This window comes from Panthera pardus, unplaced genomic scaffold (genome assembly GCF_024362965.1).
Source record: "Panthera pardus isolate Hobbes unplaced genomic scaffold, ASM2436296v1 HiC_scaffold_10, whole genome shotgun sequence".
Taxonomy (NCBI): domain Eukaryota; kingdom Metazoa; phylum Chordata; class Mammalia; order Carnivora; family Felidae; genus Panthera; species Panthera pardus.
The window spans coordinates 54,735,445-54,754,277 of record NW_026526655.1 but is presented as its reverse complement, the minus strand read 5'-3'; the positions used below and the strand labels follow the sequence as shown (position 1 = coordinate 54,754,277).

Genomic DNA, 18,833 nt, shown 5'->3' with positions numbered 1-18,833 from the left:
GAAGAAAAGAAATGCCATCATCATGGTTTGGTTTTTTATTTGGTGTGAAGTATAATGAAAAGTCTGATTCATTACTTTCAGTACTCAAAGGTGTTATACTACAAATTAATCAACCAGAGAAAATAAAAATAGCATATATTTATAATTGTTACTACTCTTCTGTTTTGATTTTTAAATATACAGTGAAGAATATGATGTGTTCTGGCTTTCTGCTGTGGTTTGGCATCGCTAATTTCCTAATGGTAGAAAATTGTTGCTGCAAGCCCAGGTGTCGTGGTGTTGGGTCTTACCTTCTGGAGGGACTGCTCTGATAGGCATGGTTGGGATTGGAACCCTGGAGTCAGGAATATCTGAAAAGGAACATTTAATGATCAGCATCGAGGGATTGAAACAACACATATTTATTAGATAACTAAGATGTGTTTGTCAGGCATTTCCAACAGCAGAATCTAATCTACAGACACCTGTATATAGGATCTAATATAGAGAGATATTAGAATTCTTTTGTAAGTAACCACATAGGCAGGTTGATTCCCTGTGAAAACTGGTTTTGTTCTATGGCCACACAATTTTGGCATGATCCTAGATACCAGCTAAATGAGACCTTATTATCTCTAATTTCCCAAGCTCACAAAGCCTAACATTTATCTTATTTCCTGAAAATAATTTTACTGAATAATATTGGACTAAAAAAATAAACAATATTTTTAGACTTTTCAGTTTGGCTTCTATCATTTACAAAATTATGTTGAATATATGGTGAACAAGGGTTGATTTCTTTTCTTTTCTTTCTTTCTTTCTTTTTTTTTTTTAACTTACCAGGAGGCTTCATCTCAAGTTTGATTTCTGCAAAAGAAAAAAAAAATGACATTTTTGTATTTAGAATCATCTGGGCAGCCTTCTTTGTTTCAAAGATTGCAGTGTGACTTTCATGTGGTGTTTTCTGACCTTTAGTTGTTAGGTACAGTTCTGCTGTGCTTCTGGCTTCACCTCTTGGTTCCAGTCGAGCAATTACCGAATAGACACCTAAGGAGAAGAATCATCAAACTTTGTTTTCTGGTGTTTGTAAATTACCCTTCTTTATTTAAATACAGGATTTAATTTGAATTTATTTATGTATATTTATATATAATTCTCTTTCCTTAAATAGTATTCTATATAAAATTACAGAGTGTAAGTGTAAATTTGGGTACAAGTATATAAAACGGACAAGGTTTAAATGATATATTCACAAGGACCCTGTGAACTGAATTACCTTCATCATCTGGGGTCACATTGTGGATGGTCATATAATGGCAGCGACCATCATTCCTGAAGTTGTATTTCTGGCTCTCAGTCAGTTCTGTTGGTCCTTTATACCATGTTACAATGGCATCATCAAAGGACACTTCACATTCGAAGGTGGCAGACTGATGCTCACTCACCACAATGTTCTGTATGCGTTTCGTAAACTGAATTGGTTCAGCTGTACAAAGAGGAGTCAAAGTTAGATTGTACAGGGAGGAAGTTTTTGTAGTCTCCTTTCTCCTCAGACAGTTAAACTCTCCATCTTTGTCTCCAATTGGAATATAACAAAGGCCGAAAATGTAAAACAAAAAAGAAAGAGCTCTTGTCTGCATCAGTAACAAAAAATTATCCCAATACTTAAGTGTATTCCTTCAAGACCAGTGTAGGAAAGTATAAAGAAATCCCTGAGAGTCCTTAAAATATTTGCACAAAGGCAACAGTCAAAGGTGCTTATAACCCAAAAGTCAAATTAAACTTTAAAATGTTAGTGAAGTTTGGGTTCAAAATAAAGGGAACATAAACTTAACTTTACTCTGTAATTTATTCTCCTTTGAAATTCTATCTTCTGTAAAAATAATCTTGCTATTCAGGACCTAGAATTGTTTATTATCTACTATGTTATAACTTTCCTTGTGAAATAATGTAAACTCAGTAGGAAGTCTGAACTTTAAAATTTCACAAGATTCATTTATCAGATTCTGAAACCTGCTTGTAAGCACCTGTGGACATACACAAAGGAGTCAATCCATGGGAATTGCAGGCATGGTTAGTAGGAGAATGGGCTGGAGTAGGCGGTCCTTCTGCAAAATTTTATTCGGAAGTCTGGAATTCAATGTATAATAGTATCAAGAACATCTTCGACATCATAAGTACTCTGGTGAGCTTTTCTTTTTTTTTTTTTTTTGAGGGATCATATAAGAATGCAATTATTTAAAAAATGATAAGTGGTTTCAACTGGATCCTTTAAATTGAAAATAAGAAAATTTTTTGAGCTTTAAAATACAACCAGGCATTAATACCCATTTAAAGCAAGTCAGAGAAATTGAAAAGTCATATAGTTGTATTTCAACAACTATAAGTGGGCATCAACTGGAAGTAGATGCTATCATTATAGCCAAAATGTTGCTCAAAATAACCCCAGGGTGTCTTCAGATAGTGCATATAGTCAAAGGATTGAGAAATGAATAGTGCTGCTCCTAAATCCTCAGATTTCACTTTATTTCAGAGATTTAGAAGATTGGAATATAATCCTCACATGAAATAATTATTTTTGAAAAATAGCTGCTAATCACACACCCCATATGTTGTTAATTTTATCTAATAGGTAGATTCAAATTAATTTCTATAAACAAAACATCAACTCATAGCCAAGATCTTTTAGATACAGCTATGAAATCTGGTCATTTCTGTGATTTCTTTCTTAGAATAAGAATCACAGATGTGAGAATTATGGAAACTGGTAAAATTATAAAGACTTGTTGAATTTTGCAGAATTATTTAGAATTTAAATAACTGTTAGAAAGTCATGTCTTAGTTTAGACTGGTATCCGCCTTTGATCCAAAACTACGCAAAGGAATTGGCATTTGTGTGACTATTTCCCTTTTGGCTTCATGTGAATTTTGAGATGTGAGTGAATGCTGTGAGTACGTGTTGGGAAATGAGAACACAAGCACTTTGGAATATGCGCAATGGCAGGGTGACAGCAAGCAGCAGGGGTCCCATACGGCTGCCAATGACCTGTGCTGAAAGAAGTCCAGCCATACTCTTTCACCCACCTTCAATTCTGAGCTCTGCTGAAGTTTCGAGGTCTTCATATTTGCAGGTGTACTTGCCCTGGTCTTCTGCTCGCACGTCAGCAATGGTCAGTTTATGCACTTTGTGTTCCACTTCTGTCTTATGTCTACCTTGGGGTTTAAGGATTCTGCCATTTCTGAACCATTCAGATTTTACGTTTGGCACAGAAAACTGGCATGTCATGGTGCACGTCTGGCCTTCTTTCAAAGTAACATCCTGAAGATGCCGCTCCCAAGCAGGCTCTGTTGGAATGATACAAAAAACATTTTGTTCAATAACACATGCAGATGTGCTCAATAGTGAATTAATCTCACAAGTTTTTTTTTTTTAATACGATGATTTTTACTTACCAATTACAGTTAGTTTAGCACTAGCGATGTGTGGACCACACACCAGTCTATAATTGCCCTGATCTTTAAGTTGACAGTTTTTGACTCTGAGTGTATGTCGATCACCATCAATACTTATTTCAAATTTATCACTGGGTTCCAGTTTTTCAGTCCCTTTGTACCATGAAAGCTTGATCTCTGGATAATTAATCTTAATGTCAATTTCAAACACAGCATCATCATCTTTCAAAACTGTCTGATTCTCAATATCCTTGATCAGAGTGACAGGCTAGGAGAATAAAGAATTGACACATGTTAGTCACTCCTTTCCTTATAATCCTGAATAATAACCTGTTCACTGTATTATCATCATAACTCATTTTACCTCTGTCTGTGACAGCCTTTGCTGAATAAATGATACAAGTTCCTCAAATTCCTTTTCATCCTTCTCTGACTTCTCTATTTCCTCAATTTCCTGAGGAGGAAAAAGTGTAAGTATTACATATGGAAAAAAATGTGAATTCGAGGATACATGATTCTACTCAGCTTCCACTCTTGATGCTGTTTAGGTTATACTAAGTGATCTTATACAGTTGTAGGGCTCTGGAAATTCAAAGGGGATATATTAGATGTTTCAAATATAATTTTTTAAATCTATATTTTTTAATGTTTATTTTATTTTTGAGACAGAGAGAGACAGAGCATGAGTGGGGGAGGGGCAGAGAGAGAGACACACGCACACAGAATCTGAAGCAGGCTCCAGGCTCTGAGCTGTCAGCACAGAGCCCCATGCGGGGCTCAAACTCGTCAACCGCGAGATCATGACCTGAGCTGAAGTCGGAAGCTCAAACGACTGAGCCACCCAGGCACCCCCCAAATATAAATTTTTAAGATGATGCTATATACAAAAGGGCATACCAATCTATGGGTCTCTTCTTCTTGACTTTGCTTTAGTATTTCAAATGCTTGAAGAAGACCCCGGAAGTCAGTGATTCCATACATCCGGGCATATTTTTCATATTCTTTAGGATCAACGTTTTTGAGAAGTTCCATGATATCAATTTCCTCTTCTTCTCCAGGTCCTTTCTTTAAGATTGGAGTCCTAAATGAAATCAGAAATACACATAAATCACCTGTCTTCTACTTATTTTGAATTGCCTATCATTTAAAGATTATAAATGTCAGTAAGGTTCTTTTCCCCTTCACAAAGACATAGTGCTATGTCCTTTATTCAAGAAATATTAGTCTTTCAGGGGCACCTGGGTGGCTCAGTCGGTTAAACATCTGACTTTGGCTCTAGAATGAGAAATAATACATAGAAATAAAAATTTCATATCTAGATGCATACACACTTCTCTGTAGACCATTTCCTTTGTTCAAAATTTTAATAAAACTTCATTCTCAAAACTTTCTCATGATCATTCAGAAATTGATCTTAATGAGCCACCAACTTATGCCCAAATACTGGATGTTTGCTTATATGTTTTTGTGAGAATGTCTGTGTGCTTATGTTCTTACATGATCTGAATCTTGGAGGGAATGGTCCATACCTCTTGAGAGATCTCTTCTGTGAATGGAAATTTACTGTGCATGTTTGTTTTTTTTAATTGAACTTACTTTTTCAGCATTGCTCTAAGATCTCCTTCAATCTTCTCTTGTTTCTTCCTTTCATCCACCTGTAGGTTAACATTACTTTCAATTTCACCATGTTTATTAAATGCGACACATCTATACAATCCAGAATCCGTTTTTGTGGTGTCTCTAATCTCCAACTTTGCTTCATCGCCTTTCTGGTGGATAAAAATGCGACCCCCTTGGTTCAGTTGTCTCCATTTCCCTTTTGTCCATTTAACATTTGGAATTGGATCACCTCCAACTTTTGCAATGAATGTTGCAGTGGTTTCTAAGGAAGAATGAAAGCAAATGAATGAAGACCTTAATTTTCCCAAATCAGTTCTTGCAGATTTAAATTGGTGGCAAAATGTACAGGGTAGACAACGATGCACTTTTCCCAAGAACTTACTTTCTACAACTCTGATACTCTGAGGTTCTGACACGAAGAAGAGTTTCCCATCTACTGCTGCTTTCTTAGCCACAGGGACTGCGGCTGGTTTGTCTGAAAGACATATTTACATGTTTTGTTATTACAATTACGTTAAAATTGGAATAGATGATTCCGTTGTAAAATAAGCTTTAGGAATTTGGCCATGTCAAAGATATCATTCACTCTAGGACTCTAATGAGAGTATAAGAGTGACTTATGGGAGATACAGCAATTTTATAAGCATTTATAACTAGTATAACTAGTTATAGCTCTCACATACAGGTTGAATGACAATTATAATATCAGTATCAAATTTTGTATTTCTATGCTTGGCTTTATTATATAGATTTCCTCCAGGACTATGACATCAGACTACTTCATGTTACATTATTATAGCATAATTTTTGGAACTTAATTATACATTCTTGGATACAGTAAAAAAGGTACAAGAAAGAGGATGGTGAACTTGGGATAATTTCAGACAATTTGTGTTGAAATCATTTTCATTGAATTCTCTAATACTTCAGTCATAATAAGGGGGCTATAACTGCAAGTGAGCAAGAACTGATGTTTCTAAAAATTGAATTCCATTCTTATTTAAGTTGTAATAAGAAAATAAATGTGACCAGTCATTGACTTGGTCTGAATAATACTTTGGAGGTATCTGTACCTTTAATGGTCACTTTTGATTTTGAAGTGTCACTTCCAGCCACATTTGAAGCTTTACACACATAATCTCCTGAATCTGCTTTAGTCACGTCCTTAAGTTCCAGTACTGCGGTGCCATTAGCAAAGCTGAAGCTGCATCTGTCTGAAGGCTTTATTTCCCTTCCAGCCTTCAGCCACTGGATCCTGATCGGCTCTGATCCGCGAACATGGCAACTGAGCTGCACAAATTCTCCCTCACTTGCTGTTACTGGAGTAAGGTGCTGATCAAACACAGGCGCTTTCTTAGGTTCTGGAATTGAAAAGATATTTAAAAAAATGTTTATTTATATATTTTTGAGAGGGAGGGGAGGGGCAGAGAGAGGGAGAGAGAGAATCCCAAGCAGGCTCCACACTTTTAGTGCAGAGCCTGATGCAGGGCTCAAACTCACAAACCATGAGATCATGACCAGAGCCGAAATCAAGAGTAAGATGCTTATACAACTGAGCCACCCAGGCGTCCCAGGGGCTATTTTTAAACATAAAAGGAACATAAAAGCCAAAAAAATTTGAATTCCAGAAAAGAAATAAGTTTTGCCTCTAACAGGCAATACTGGTTGTGGTAGTAGAACTGAACCAAGAACTGAATCAAGGTTGATTACTCTCTGAAGGCAACAGCTACATTTGTTAGATTTTTTTTTAAAGACAAAGATTTAAAAATAAGCAAAGACTAGATGCCGTGTTGCTCATAAATCATGTAAGCATCTGTGTCCTGATTAAGCACTGCAAACATTGCAACTGGCAGTTCCTATAAACTTCTGTGCCATGTAGCACACAATTGATTCTCTCAAACCTGCATATATCTGCATTTTTGCCAAACCCTAAAGACTAAGGGCCTACTGGGGAACTCTCCTCATTTAGAGGAGCAGTTCTTGCTGTCCTCTGGGAAGGAAAGCCAACATTTTAGTAATCCATGAGCCCATATCGTAATACGTGATTATCTGTGACTTTCATCTTTAGTTGTTAAATGCAGCTATAGTAGCGTTTAAAATCCAGTCTTTGCCCAAAGGAAACAGCAGCTGAAGCTCAGTCAACTGAAAACCAATGAAGAATACACAAGTAACGTTGGAAGGCCATGTCCAACTCAGTGTTATATAATGATTTTATTCAGTGATTCTGAGAAATATTAAAATAAGGCAATATTCATGATTGTAATGATTAAAACTTCTGACGTCTACATAAAAAATTTTTTATTTCTACAAAGAAATTGTCTCTGAATTCTATAGAAAGTACTTATCTACTTAATAACCACCAGGGATACAAATCATAAACATAAGACACTGCTAAGGATACATTTTTTTTTGTTTTATTAAACATATTTTAAAACTAAATGCACTTAAGTTCTGTTCAATGAGTGTATTTTAAGTTAAGACAACTCAATGATATTAGCCTATTAGTGATATTAACCTATTACTTGTGCACGCACCCTGAAATGGCATGCTATGTCATCAGAGCTGGTAATCAAACTCCCAGCTACTCTAGGAAGTTGGCTTGTAAAGTGATTTTGATGATTCTACATCAGACTCATCTGGATGAAGCCATTATGGTCAGAGGATCAGATGAAAAAGACCTCCTTAAATGATACACTCTATTTCTTTGCCTCAAGCTATGACTGTATATTTAAATACATCTTCCATAATGATATGCAGCATCTTTTAAGTCATCTTTTTTTTTTCCTTTTCAAGCAAATTTTACTCTTTTGTCTGGGATTAATATTCATTTACAGGCTAAAAGGTTTGGGCAATATATGTCAAACAATAATCCTTTAGCAATGGAAAAGAGAATGTTTTAGAGTGTGATATAACTAGAAATGAGCAAAGCTAATGCAATTTTCAATGATGAAAATTTAAGAAGTTTTTGAAACAAATATGCTTCATAAAAATCCATATACCACTTGCACATGAATTTCCAAGTAGACTTGGAATTAATTCTAGCTGCTGGAGAGAATTGTGGGATATGATCTACAAGCTAAGATTTTAGTCCCTTGAGTAAAGGACACCTACTTTGCTGGCCATGTAAATTACAAATAGTAATATATTTTAAGCAAATATATGTGGAATTATGGTGTGCCAATTACATAATGTATATTTATAGTTGGCCTTCGAACAACATGGGTTTGAATGGCGTGTGTCTCCTTACCGGCAGATTTTTTTCTCTTCTCTAGCTTACTGTACTGTAAGAATATAACATATAATACATAACATAAAATTATGTTAATCAACTGTTGATGTTATCGGTAAGGCTTCCAGTCAACAGTCCCCTATTAGTAAAGTTTTGGAGAAGTCGAAAGTTATACAGGGATTTGTCAGGGCTCGTAACCTCCATTTGTTAAGGGTCAACTGTACATGTATCTGTTATAACTTACTTGGTCAACAGATGTAAAGAAGAAATGCATATGTCAGAAGAAATGCACGGGAATATCTAATGGGCAATAAAGAAGAACACAGGAGGCTTGGGGGTGCAAGGATAACTAACCTTTGATGACAATTGAAGATGTACACAGAGCAGAGCCTGCATCATTCGACACTTTGCATGTGTACAAACCAGCATCACCCATGCCCGCCTTCTTGACGTGCAGCAGGAGTATGTTGTTCTTGAACGTAATTTCACAGTTAGAAGTTGGATGTATCTCTATATTATTCTTGTACCATGCAACCATTATAGGCTGGGAGCCAGCAACACGGCCCTCAAGCTTGAAAGAATTCCCTTCTGTTTCTTCAACTGTCTCTGAGAGTTTTTTAGTGAAACTTGGTGGAATGAGCCGCTCTGTAAGAAATTGCAATGATATATGAAATGGAAGCCAGGAGCAGGTTATCGATGTGAGGCTTTTCAGGAAAAAGGAGTCATATTTTACGTTAAAAGTTAATGCTGACCAACTAAATACACCAAATCAGTGTATGTTCCTAAAATTTCAGCCCCCTCCACAAACTTATTCTAAACTGTTCTCTCATTTATGGGATAGATGATGAAAATAACTTACAACTGTCTCCAGAACCACATAATTGTAAAAAATAAAAAGAGGAGGGTGGCCTTAGGGTTATGTAGGATGTATATAGTTTTAGAAAAATATGAATTTAAAATATCACTTGTTCTCTAGAGAAACATTTCTTCTTAAACATTTTTATGTCATCTGTTTAAAACTGTCCTAAATTTCACTGCCCTGATAGAAACTGCACTGTTAGGAAAGAACAGAAAGAAAATGATTATGTTTTTGTTGGACCACATGAGAAATAAATGATACCTTTTATATTAAGTTGAGCCGTGCAGGAGTCCTTTCCCACTTCATTCACAGCATAGCAGGTATACTGCCCGGAGTCTCCCTTGTCCACTTTCAGGATTGTCAGGTGGGCGCTGTTTTCCAGGTAACTAATCTGGTAGTTTCCGCCACTGCGTATCTCTCTGTTATCTTTGGCCCAGGTGACTTTTATTGGTTGTGTCCCAGTCACGTGGCACTCAAAGTCCGCACTTTCCCCAACCACAGCATCCACAGGGGCGACAGGAATGTCAAAGAAGGGTGGGTTCTTCCCCTCTAAAAGCAGAGCAGAAAGGCAAGGTTTTATAGCCACTCCACTTGACAGAAACTGTGATGTTTTCTCCTTAATTTTGATTACAGAAATTTTATTTATAGAAATAGAAAGAACTCAAAGAATCCACAAACCTGTGAGAATGAGTCTGGCACTGGAAGAAGCCGACCCAATAGGATTTGTAGCTGTGCAAGAATACTGGCCTGCAAGGCTCCGATCTGTTTTAAAAATATTCAGAGTGGCTACATTATCTAAAAATGATGTTTGTACATTTGGGCCATCTTTCAACGGCTTGCCATCTTTATACCAAGACACTGAGATAGGTTCTGATCCATGTATGGTACATTCAAAAACAACTGGAAGTCCAACTGTTTCTTGGACATCTCGCAATTGCCGAGAAAATGATGGTGGAAGTTTTTGCTCTGTAGGAACAGAATTAAAATAATGAACACTTCTGGATGTTTTTAATTTGCCAAATACTCTTTTCACAATTATTGTTATATAGATAATAGTATGTCTACAAAAATATCAAGAGGTATTAACAGCTCTTGAATTAACTTGGACGCAAAGAACAACATACAAACCTTCGGAGCAAAATTTTCACTCTGTGGTCACCCTAATGCATACTAGGCACAAAAACATGTAAGCCTGAGGGGAAATTGATTGGCTTAAGGTACATCTCCAGGCACACAGCAGATTCTCCTATTGTTAGGACTGCCTTGTTGCCTATTGAATGGGATACTCATGAGGTGAAATTTTAAAAATATGGCCACTCATTTTTCTTAAAGATTTAATTACAGAGACAATTGATTCCATGATCCTTCCAACCAAACACTTAGGCCTCTTCTCACTTCCACCTATAGACAAAGGTAAGCCACTAACTGTAGATGTAATTTCTCAAGTGGAATATTTTGCATTGGGCAGAAGGAAGTCCTTCACCAGGTATTTTAAATCTTATTCAAAAGCAACACAAATTCATTCACTTCTAAAATATTGCAATCACCTTGAACAGTAAGGAAAGTTGATGAAGAAACTTCTCCCACACTGTTTTCAGCTCTGCAGATATATTCTCCACTGTCACTACTGTCAACCTGGTTGAAAACCAGTGTAGCAACGTTGTTCCTAAAATGCATTTTGTAGGTGGTAGTAGGTCTTAATTTTGTATCTCCTTTGTACCAAGACACCCCAATTTCAGGGGTCCCAGCAACTTGGCATTGTAAAGAGGCAGAATCTCCAACGGTCACCTTAACAGGCTCCAACTGCTTGACAAAATACGGTGGTTCTGCAGGCAGGAGAGATAAATAGTCATCAAGAGACATGCCAGATGATTATTTATACATGAAGATATGAATGTGGGATAACAAACCTAGTATCAGTATTTGTGCGGAACAGGAATCTTTTCCAGAAGCATTTTCGATGTAGCAATTGTATTGTCCTGCGTCCTCTACCATGCTACTTGGGATTTCCAGGATTGCAGACTTTTCGGTTGTGGTTATATGACACCTCTGAGAAGGAGTTATGTTTATGCCATTTTTCTTCCATGTAACGGAAATAGGAGGAGTTCCGGTATACGTGCCCTCTAGAATCAGGGGTTTTCCTTTCTCTATGCTGTAATCATTGAGCCTCTTCACAAATTTGGCTGGGGCTATAGAAAACAGATCGACAATATGAAATCAACCGATATACATTCAGATATAGACCTAACTGTTACTTTGTGTATGCTAATTGTAAAAATGCAAAATAGCAGCCCAACAAACCTTTTACATAGAGATGAGTTGTACAAGAAGTTCTGCCAGCTTCATTACTAACTATGCAGGTGTATTCTCCACTTTGTGTTGTATCTACATCAAACAGCTCCAGTTCGGCAACTGAATCCTCCAGAGACACATTACATCTGTCCCCTGGTACTAGTTCAGTGCTACCCTTGAACCAGCTGACACTGAAAGGAGGTGTTCCTTTTATGATGCTTGTGAAAGTTACGTTGGCTCCGGTTAAAACATCCATGGCCTCAGGTTTCTGAACAAAAGATGGTGGTTCTACACAAACACACACAAACACATACCAAAAACAATTTAATATTTTTCCACTTTGATGATAAAAATACTTACTAAATTTAACAAACTATGAAATACAGCTCTATTTGGCTGTATTTTTAAAATTTATTTATTTTGAGAGAGAAAGCATGAGTGGGGGAGGGGCAGAGAGAGAAGGGGGGAAAAAGAGAGAATCCCCAGCAGGCTTCACGCTGTCAGTGCAGAGCCCAACGTGGGGCTAGAACTCACAAACTGCAAAATCATGATGTGAGCTGAGATCAAGGGTTAGACACTTAACCAACTGAGCCACCCAGGTGCCCCTGTTTTGCTGTCTTTTTAACTGACCTCTCACAGTCAAAGGAGCACTGCATTCGTCAGAACCAGCCACATTAGTAGCTACACATGTGTAGTTGCCGGCATCTGATTCTTCCAGCATGTTCACAGTTAAAGCACAAGTGTTATCTGTCAGGGTGGACTGGTATTTCCTTCCACTGCTGATCTCATTTCCTTCATGGAACCAGGACACAGAGATCGGAGGTGATCCATAGACTTTGCACTCCATTACAACTGAGGAACCAGACAGACCATTCGTCTCTTTCAATTTTCTCGTGAATGCAGGAGGAACAATTCGGTCTGAATGTGGTAAAAATCAAACGAACAAGGGACATCAGTTAGAACATGATTTGAAAAGAGAATTATTGTATTTTTGATGGAATATCCCTAGATCCACTTGGCTTTTTTGCGAAGGTATCAAAGAGTTCCCTATGGGTTCACACAGTCAAAAGCCTCACGAATCAACGTGAGATGTACTGATTGATGTGTTAAGGATCTTGGTCTCTCATCACTGTGAACTGTTGTGTGGTGAATTATTCCAGCATAAGTGATAGTTAAAGACAAACTTTGTCCTTCTCCAGGGATTCAGTTTTACTCTAATCACTCTGAATTGTGGAAATTTCTCCATGTGGTTTTCTTCTAACTCTATGGGTACGTTACTTCTGATTTTGCTGATGGAGAAGATGTAAGACTCACGGTCACACTGTAGAAGATGGAGCTTCCCATACGTGTATATGTAAATCAGGAGCTATACTAAAATAACACTGAGGCAAAAGGCTAACCAACCAACCTGAAACTTGAACTGAGGCTGTACAGCTGTCTTTGCCAACGGGGTTTTGCACCTCGAAACTGTATACGCCACTGTCACGAGGTGCCACATTAATGATCTTAAGGCCAGATACTTTGTTGAAGAAGCTTATTTTGTATTTGCTGTCACTTGTCAGTTGTTTTCCATCCTTAAACCACTTAGTACTGAGTTCAGGCGTGCCAGTGACCGTGCACTCCAAGGTACAGGTATCTCCTGTGGTAACTCTTATGGATTCCGGCTTTTCCACAATTGCTGCAGGTTCTGGAATGAGATACAGATTACACTCAGATTTTAAAATCAAGCTGAAAAACTAAGGAAAACATGGATACCAGTAAGGCTGTATTTTGTATTCATGACAATGTTCTATTTGTACTAACCGAGAACAGAGAGTGTGGCAAAGCACTCTTGCATTCCAGCATCGTTTTTGATCTGACAGGTGTACTTCCCAGCATTGGCTGTTTCTGCTCTTGCAAACTGTAGGGTTGCAACGTTTTCTGAATAAGAAACCCATATGTTGTCACTTTCTCTAACAATTTCCCCTTTATCTTTGAACCACACCACTGAAATTGGCTCAGCGCCTTCGATAGTAGTCTGCAGCTGAACTTCTTCACCAACGATGGTAGAAACATCACTGAGCTTCTTCACGAATCTTGGTGGTGCTGAAGGCAAAGAGGCATGTCATTTAAAATGCATAGGTCTAACTTTTCCAAAGGAGACATTCAGATGGCCAACAGACACATGCAAAGATGCTCAACATCGCTTATCATCAGGGCAGTACAAATCAAAACCACACTGAGATACCACCTCACACCAGTCAGAGTGGCTAAAATGAACAACTCAGGAGACAACAGAGGCTGGTGAGGATGTGGAGAAAGGGGAACCCTCCTGCACTGTTGGTGGGAATGCAAACCAGGGCAACTGCTCTGGAAAACAGTGTGGAGGTACCTCAAAAAATTAAAAATGGAACTACCCTACAACCCAGCAATAGCACTACTAGGAATTTACCCAATGGATACAGACAGCTGATTCATAGGGGCACATGTACCCCAATGTTTATAGCAGCACTTTCAACAATAGCCAAATTATAGAAAGAGCCTAAATGTCCATCAACTGACAAATAAAGAAGATGTGGTTTACATATACAATGGAATACTACTTGGCAACGAGAAAGAATGAAATCCTACCATTTGCAGCAACGTGGATGGAACTGGAGGGTATTATGCTAAGTGAAATAAGTCAGTCAGAGAAAGACAGATATCATATGTTTTCACTCATATGTGGAATTTGACAAACTTAACAGAAGACGATGGGGGAAGGGAAGGGTAAAAATAGTTTCAAAAACAGAGGGAGGCAAATCATAAAAGACTTAAATACAGAGAACAAACTGAGGGTTGAAGAGGGGTACAGTGGGGAGGGGAAGATGGGTGATGGATATTGAGAAGGGCATTTCTTGGGATGAGCACTGAGTGTTGTAAGTGATGAATCATGGGAATCTACTCCTGAAACCAAGAGCACATGGTATACACTGTATGTTAACTAACATGACAATAAATTACATTTAGGAAAAAAAACAGATGATGTTCATACAAAAATGTTCCAGAGGTGCCTGACTGACTCAGTCAGTGGAGCATATGACTCTTGATCTCGGGGTTGTGAGTTCGAGCCCCATATCGAGTATAGAGATTACTTAAAAATAAAACCTTTTGGAAAAAAAAAATAGAACGTATGGGTCTAGTAGTACTTAAGTCATGCAATGCGAGGAATTACACTAGTGATAATGTGTTGTTTCCATTTCTTAAATAAGAGGTATTTTTGGTGAGTGAGAGCAGGGATATGCTAGAATTTACATTAAGCTGAAAGAGTCAAATATCTTGTCCTCTCCAGGATTCTAAGTTCAATGAAATCCACAGGAAAAATGGTCTAAAATGGTAGTTGGTAGGATTTGGAAATGGGATGCACACTAAACATTAAAAAAGGATTTGGAAAAATAAAAAAGGAAAAGTGGAAGACAGAGCTAGCGATAAAAGGACAGGGCATCACTAAGAAGCCAAAAGAGTATCACAATTAGAGGGGAAAAAAATGGGAAGGGAAAGAGCAGACAGAAAAAAATGAAGCCACTCTAACCTTTCAGAGTGATAGAACCAATACAAGAGTCACTGCCCACATCGTTGGTGGCTCTGCACTGGTATTCCCCCATGTCCGCAGTGTCGACGTTCAGGATGTGAATACTTGTTAGGAAGTTCTCAGTCATTATCTTGTACTTCTTGCCGCTCCTCAGTTCTCTCTTATCCTTATGCCAAGAAACTTGGAATGGGGGCGTGCCCTGCAGCTCACATTCAAGATGAACATCAGCTCCTTTCAGTGTCTCAATAGGATGAGGTTTTTTGCGGAAAATGGGTGGTTCTACAATTGAAAGGTAATTGGGTTAGAGAAAAAAGGAATATTTGGATGTGTTCTGTAAGTATCTAGTTTCAAGTGGGAATCTGTTTTCTGTTCTATTATCGAGACAGACAATACCACTTTTAATTTTCAATTGCACCCTTTAAACATATAAGATGAAAGAATGAAATCTGGCCATTTGTAGCAACGTGGATGGAACTGGAGAGTATTATGCTAAGTGGAATAAGTCAGGCAGAGAAAGACAGATACCATATGTTTTCACTCATATGTGGATCCTGGGAAACTTAACAGAAGACCAGGCGGAAGGTGAAGTGGGGGGGGGGGGGGGTGGGGGGGGAAGTTACAGAGAGGGAGGGAGGCAAACCATAAGAGACTCTTAAATACTGAGAACAAACTGAGGGTTGATGGGGGTGGGAGGGAGGGGAGGGTGGGTGATGGGTATTGAGGAGGGCACCTGTTGGGATGAGCACCGGGTGTTGTATGGAAGCCAATTTGACAATAAACTATATATATTAATAAAAAAATAAAATAAGTAAAAATTTAAGATACTGCTAGAGAATCAAACAGGTAACTGAGAGGACTGCTGGAGAGGAGTCCAGTGTGAAAACCACGAAGGAAGAGTAAGGTCTGACCTTTCACTTTTAAGGAAGTGCTGCTGCTTGCACTGCCTGCTGCATTGCGGGCTTCACACGTGTAGTCTCCACTGTCTTCAACACTGAGGTTGTGCATTTCCAACACTGCCACCGAGTCAATGAATGACATTCTGAATTTACTGCTCTCTTGAATTTCAGTCTCGTCTTTGTACCATAACACCTTGATTTCTGGAGACCCTCCTATTTTACATTCATATCTTGTGGATTCATCCTGTTTCACAATTCTTGATGGTTCTAGCTTCTTAATGAACCTGGGTGGTTCTATGGAACCAAGAGAGAAAACACAAGGTAAGGGATGGAAAAGACATGCGTAACTCAAGATGAAGAGAAAAAAGGAAACTCTTTGTCAGATGCAGAGGTCTTTAACTCTGGAAAACAAATTATGTGAGGCCATTCAGGGAAGAATAGCTAATAACTAGTAGTTAACAATGGTTAAATCTAAGCAGAAATTTCTAAAACTAACATGCATTTATTTCAGTAAGCACCTACATTAAATATTATTGCAAAAGGAAGGAGGAAAATACATCGATCCATATTGTGTGGTCCTCCTCCCAACAAAAGAATCATATCTTTTCAAACAACATTTATTTTGAGCGGGATAGGGGCAGAAAGAGAGAGGGACAGAGAATCCCCAGCAGGCTCCGCACTGTCAGCACAGAGCCCGATGCGGAGCTCAATTTCATGGACCCGTGAGATCATGATCTGAGCTGAAATCAAGAGTCAGATGCTAAACTGACGGAGCCACCCAGGTGCCCCCCAAGTCGTATCTTTAGTGCAAGATCAGAGGAAGAGGGTGCATCTGTTGCTGGAGGCCCTATGAGGTTCACCGGGAATAAATAAGAGAGTTTGACCACTCTCCTGTATGTAAGTCAGCAGAGGCCTATCTCCTATGGCTGCAAAGATATCAGATATGTACCATGAGGAATCAAAATAACAAAATTGGGTGAGTTTTGTTAATATTTATGCCAATTTCTCTTATACACCTTAGATAGATATTTCTTCAACCCTCATAATTTCCCATATGAGGTAGGGAGAGCAATGCTTTCTTCATTAACTGAAGGAAAAAATTCAAGCTCAGGGAGATAAAAATGATTAGGAATATGCCATAGAGCAAATGGGCTGGCAAATACAATGCTATTTTAATTTCAAGATATCTATAAAGTATCACCACAAAAACCCTTAAAAATTTCTCTAATGGGTTAAATCAGCAGCTCATTAACTATTTAATTTCTGACAATAGCAGCCATGCACTTGCTACAGACAGAAATGGTTGCCTTCTACAATGTTGAACATTGATGTTCTCCTCAGCCCTCTGACTTCCACTATTATTTAAGCGGGTATAGTGGAGGAAAAGAGGTTGACACAAGCTCACTCTTCTGGAAGGGCTTGATTGTTTGGGATCCGCTACCCTCTAGAGAAACTAAATCCATTAATTTACAAACTACTGATTTCTTTCAAAACTTGGATCTTCTTGCAATTCTGCCAAACACTTTTGTTCACCATTTCCCTCGTCTCTATTTTAGCCTTTGAAAATGGATTTTCAGTCCATGTTTTACTGGTTTTATAATTTTTTAATAAAAAATTTTAAAGCTTGACCCCACTTGATAGGCTCTGGATCCATCTGGTCTCTTCTAATTACTAGACCATGGTCCTAAACATAACTTTCAAGCACACCCTTCCTCCTATATTTCAAGATATTGAAAATGTAAGAGATGTTGCTACTTTTTTGGGACAAGTACCTTGTACACCCAGATGAGCAGAACAAGAGTCTTTTCCAGCGACGTTGCTTGCGTAGCAGGTATACTGCCCAGCATCGCCTTTGCTTACTTTGAGAACTGTCAGAGTGGCAGTATTTTCGACCAAAGTCATCTTGTAGTTGCCTCCAGGGCGAATCTCTCGGTTATCTTTGGCCCAAGTGATTTTGATGGGTGCAGTTCCAGTTACATGACATTTAAAAGAACCACTTTCTCCAAGAGCAAGATCTACTGATACAGGCTTTAGATCAAAGAAAGGAGGCACTTCATGCTCTGAAAAGGATGAAGACCAACATGGTGACCTCAGTTTTCATGCTCCCAGACATAGAGCAGGAACTAAGTGGCACCAGCCCAGTGGCCCACAGCAGCGAAGCTGCTTGGTAAGAAAGAGAGTAAGGTGATTAACTACTCACCTGCAAGAATGAGCTTGGCACTGGATGAAGCAGTTCCAAGAGGATTAGAAGCTGAGCAATTGTACTGACCAACGTGGCTCTGGTCAGTTTGCAAAATCTGAAGAGTTGCTACATTATGAACAAAAGATGTTTGCAAATTAGAATCATCTTTCAAAAGCACCCCATCCTTGTACCAAGACACTTGAAGAGGTTCTGAGCCATTGATGCGACATTCAAACGCAACTGGGAAGCCAAGAGTCTCATGAACATCCTTCAGTTTTCTTGCAAAGGAAGGTGGAAGTTTGCGCTCTGTAAAGAAGTTACAGATAATCCTTATTCACAAGAGAGAAAACAACCACGATATATTTCAACCCATTAAAATTTTGATGTTTTTAAGAAAATGGATCTGTCAGCACACAGTAAGACTCGTTAAACGAAAGCATCATCACCTTTGATAACAAGCACAGCTGAAGAAGCGACGGCCCCCACACTGTTTTCTGCCTTGCACGTATACTCTCCTATGTCACTGTGATCCACTTTGTTGATTACTAAAGAGGCAACGTTATTTTTAAATTGCATTTTATACGCAGGAGCTGATCGTAGCTTTGTGTGTTCTTTATACCAAGAAATTCTAATTTCTGGGGTTCCATCCACTTTACATTGTAAAGTTACGGGTTCTCCGATGGCTGCTTCCACATGTTCCAGAGGTTCAATGAAATAAGGTGGTTCTAGGGTACAAAGGATGATAATCAATCAGTCACGCTAACATAAAGAGG

General features: G+C 38.4%; 1 protein-coding gene across 1 annotated transcript in view; it reads right to left on the bottom strand.

The window, feature by feature from the left end:
* Positions 1-18,833, bottom strand: part of TTN (titin) — a 277,219-nt gene that overhangs the window by 169,046 nt on the left and 89,340 nt on the right. Inside the window, exons 84-108 of the mRNA XM_053907301.1 lie at positions 18,507-18,785; positions 18,079-18,366; positions 17,651-17,938; positions 15,891-16,172; positions 14,983-15,261; positions 13,236-13,517; positions 12,841-13,119; positions 12,063-12,350; positions 11,442-11,720; positions 11,051-11,329; positions 10,688-10,966; positions 9,819-10,106; positions 9,402-9,689; positions 8,636-8,926; positions 6,126-6,413; positions 5,435-5,527; positions 5,029-5,314; positions 4,330-4,513; positions 3,797-3,886; positions 3,433-3,700; positions 3,064-3,324; positions 1,256-1,465; positions 949-1,026; positions 820-846; positions 291-350 (exon numbers count right to left, since the gene is read on the bottom strand). Of these exons, the coding sequence (XP_053763276.1) occupies positions 291-350; positions 820-846; positions 949-1,026; positions 1,256-1,465; positions 3,064-3,324; positions 3,433-3,700; positions 3,797-3,886; positions 4,330-4,513; positions 5,029-5,314; positions 5,435-5,527; positions 6,126-6,413; positions 8,636-8,926; positions 9,402-9,689; positions 9,819-10,106; positions 10,688-10,966; positions 11,051-11,329; positions 11,442-11,720; positions 12,063-12,350; positions 12,841-13,119; positions 13,236-13,517; positions 14,983-15,261; positions 15,891-16,172; positions 17,651-17,938; positions 18,079-18,366; positions 18,507-18,785 (5,814 nt within the window). The remainder of the gene's footprint in view (positions 1-290; positions 351-819; positions 847-948; positions 1,027-1,255; positions 1,466-3,063; positions 3,325-3,432; positions 3,701-3,796; positions 3,887-4,329; positions 4,514-5,028; positions 5,315-5,434; positions 5,528-6,125; positions 6,414-8,635; positions 8,927-9,401; positions 9,690-9,818; positions 10,107-10,687; positions 10,967-11,050; positions 11,330-11,441; positions 11,721-12,062; positions 12,351-12,840; positions 13,120-13,235; positions 13,518-14,982; positions 15,262-15,890; positions 16,173-17,650; positions 17,939-18,078; positions 18,367-18,506; positions 18,786-18,833) is intronic.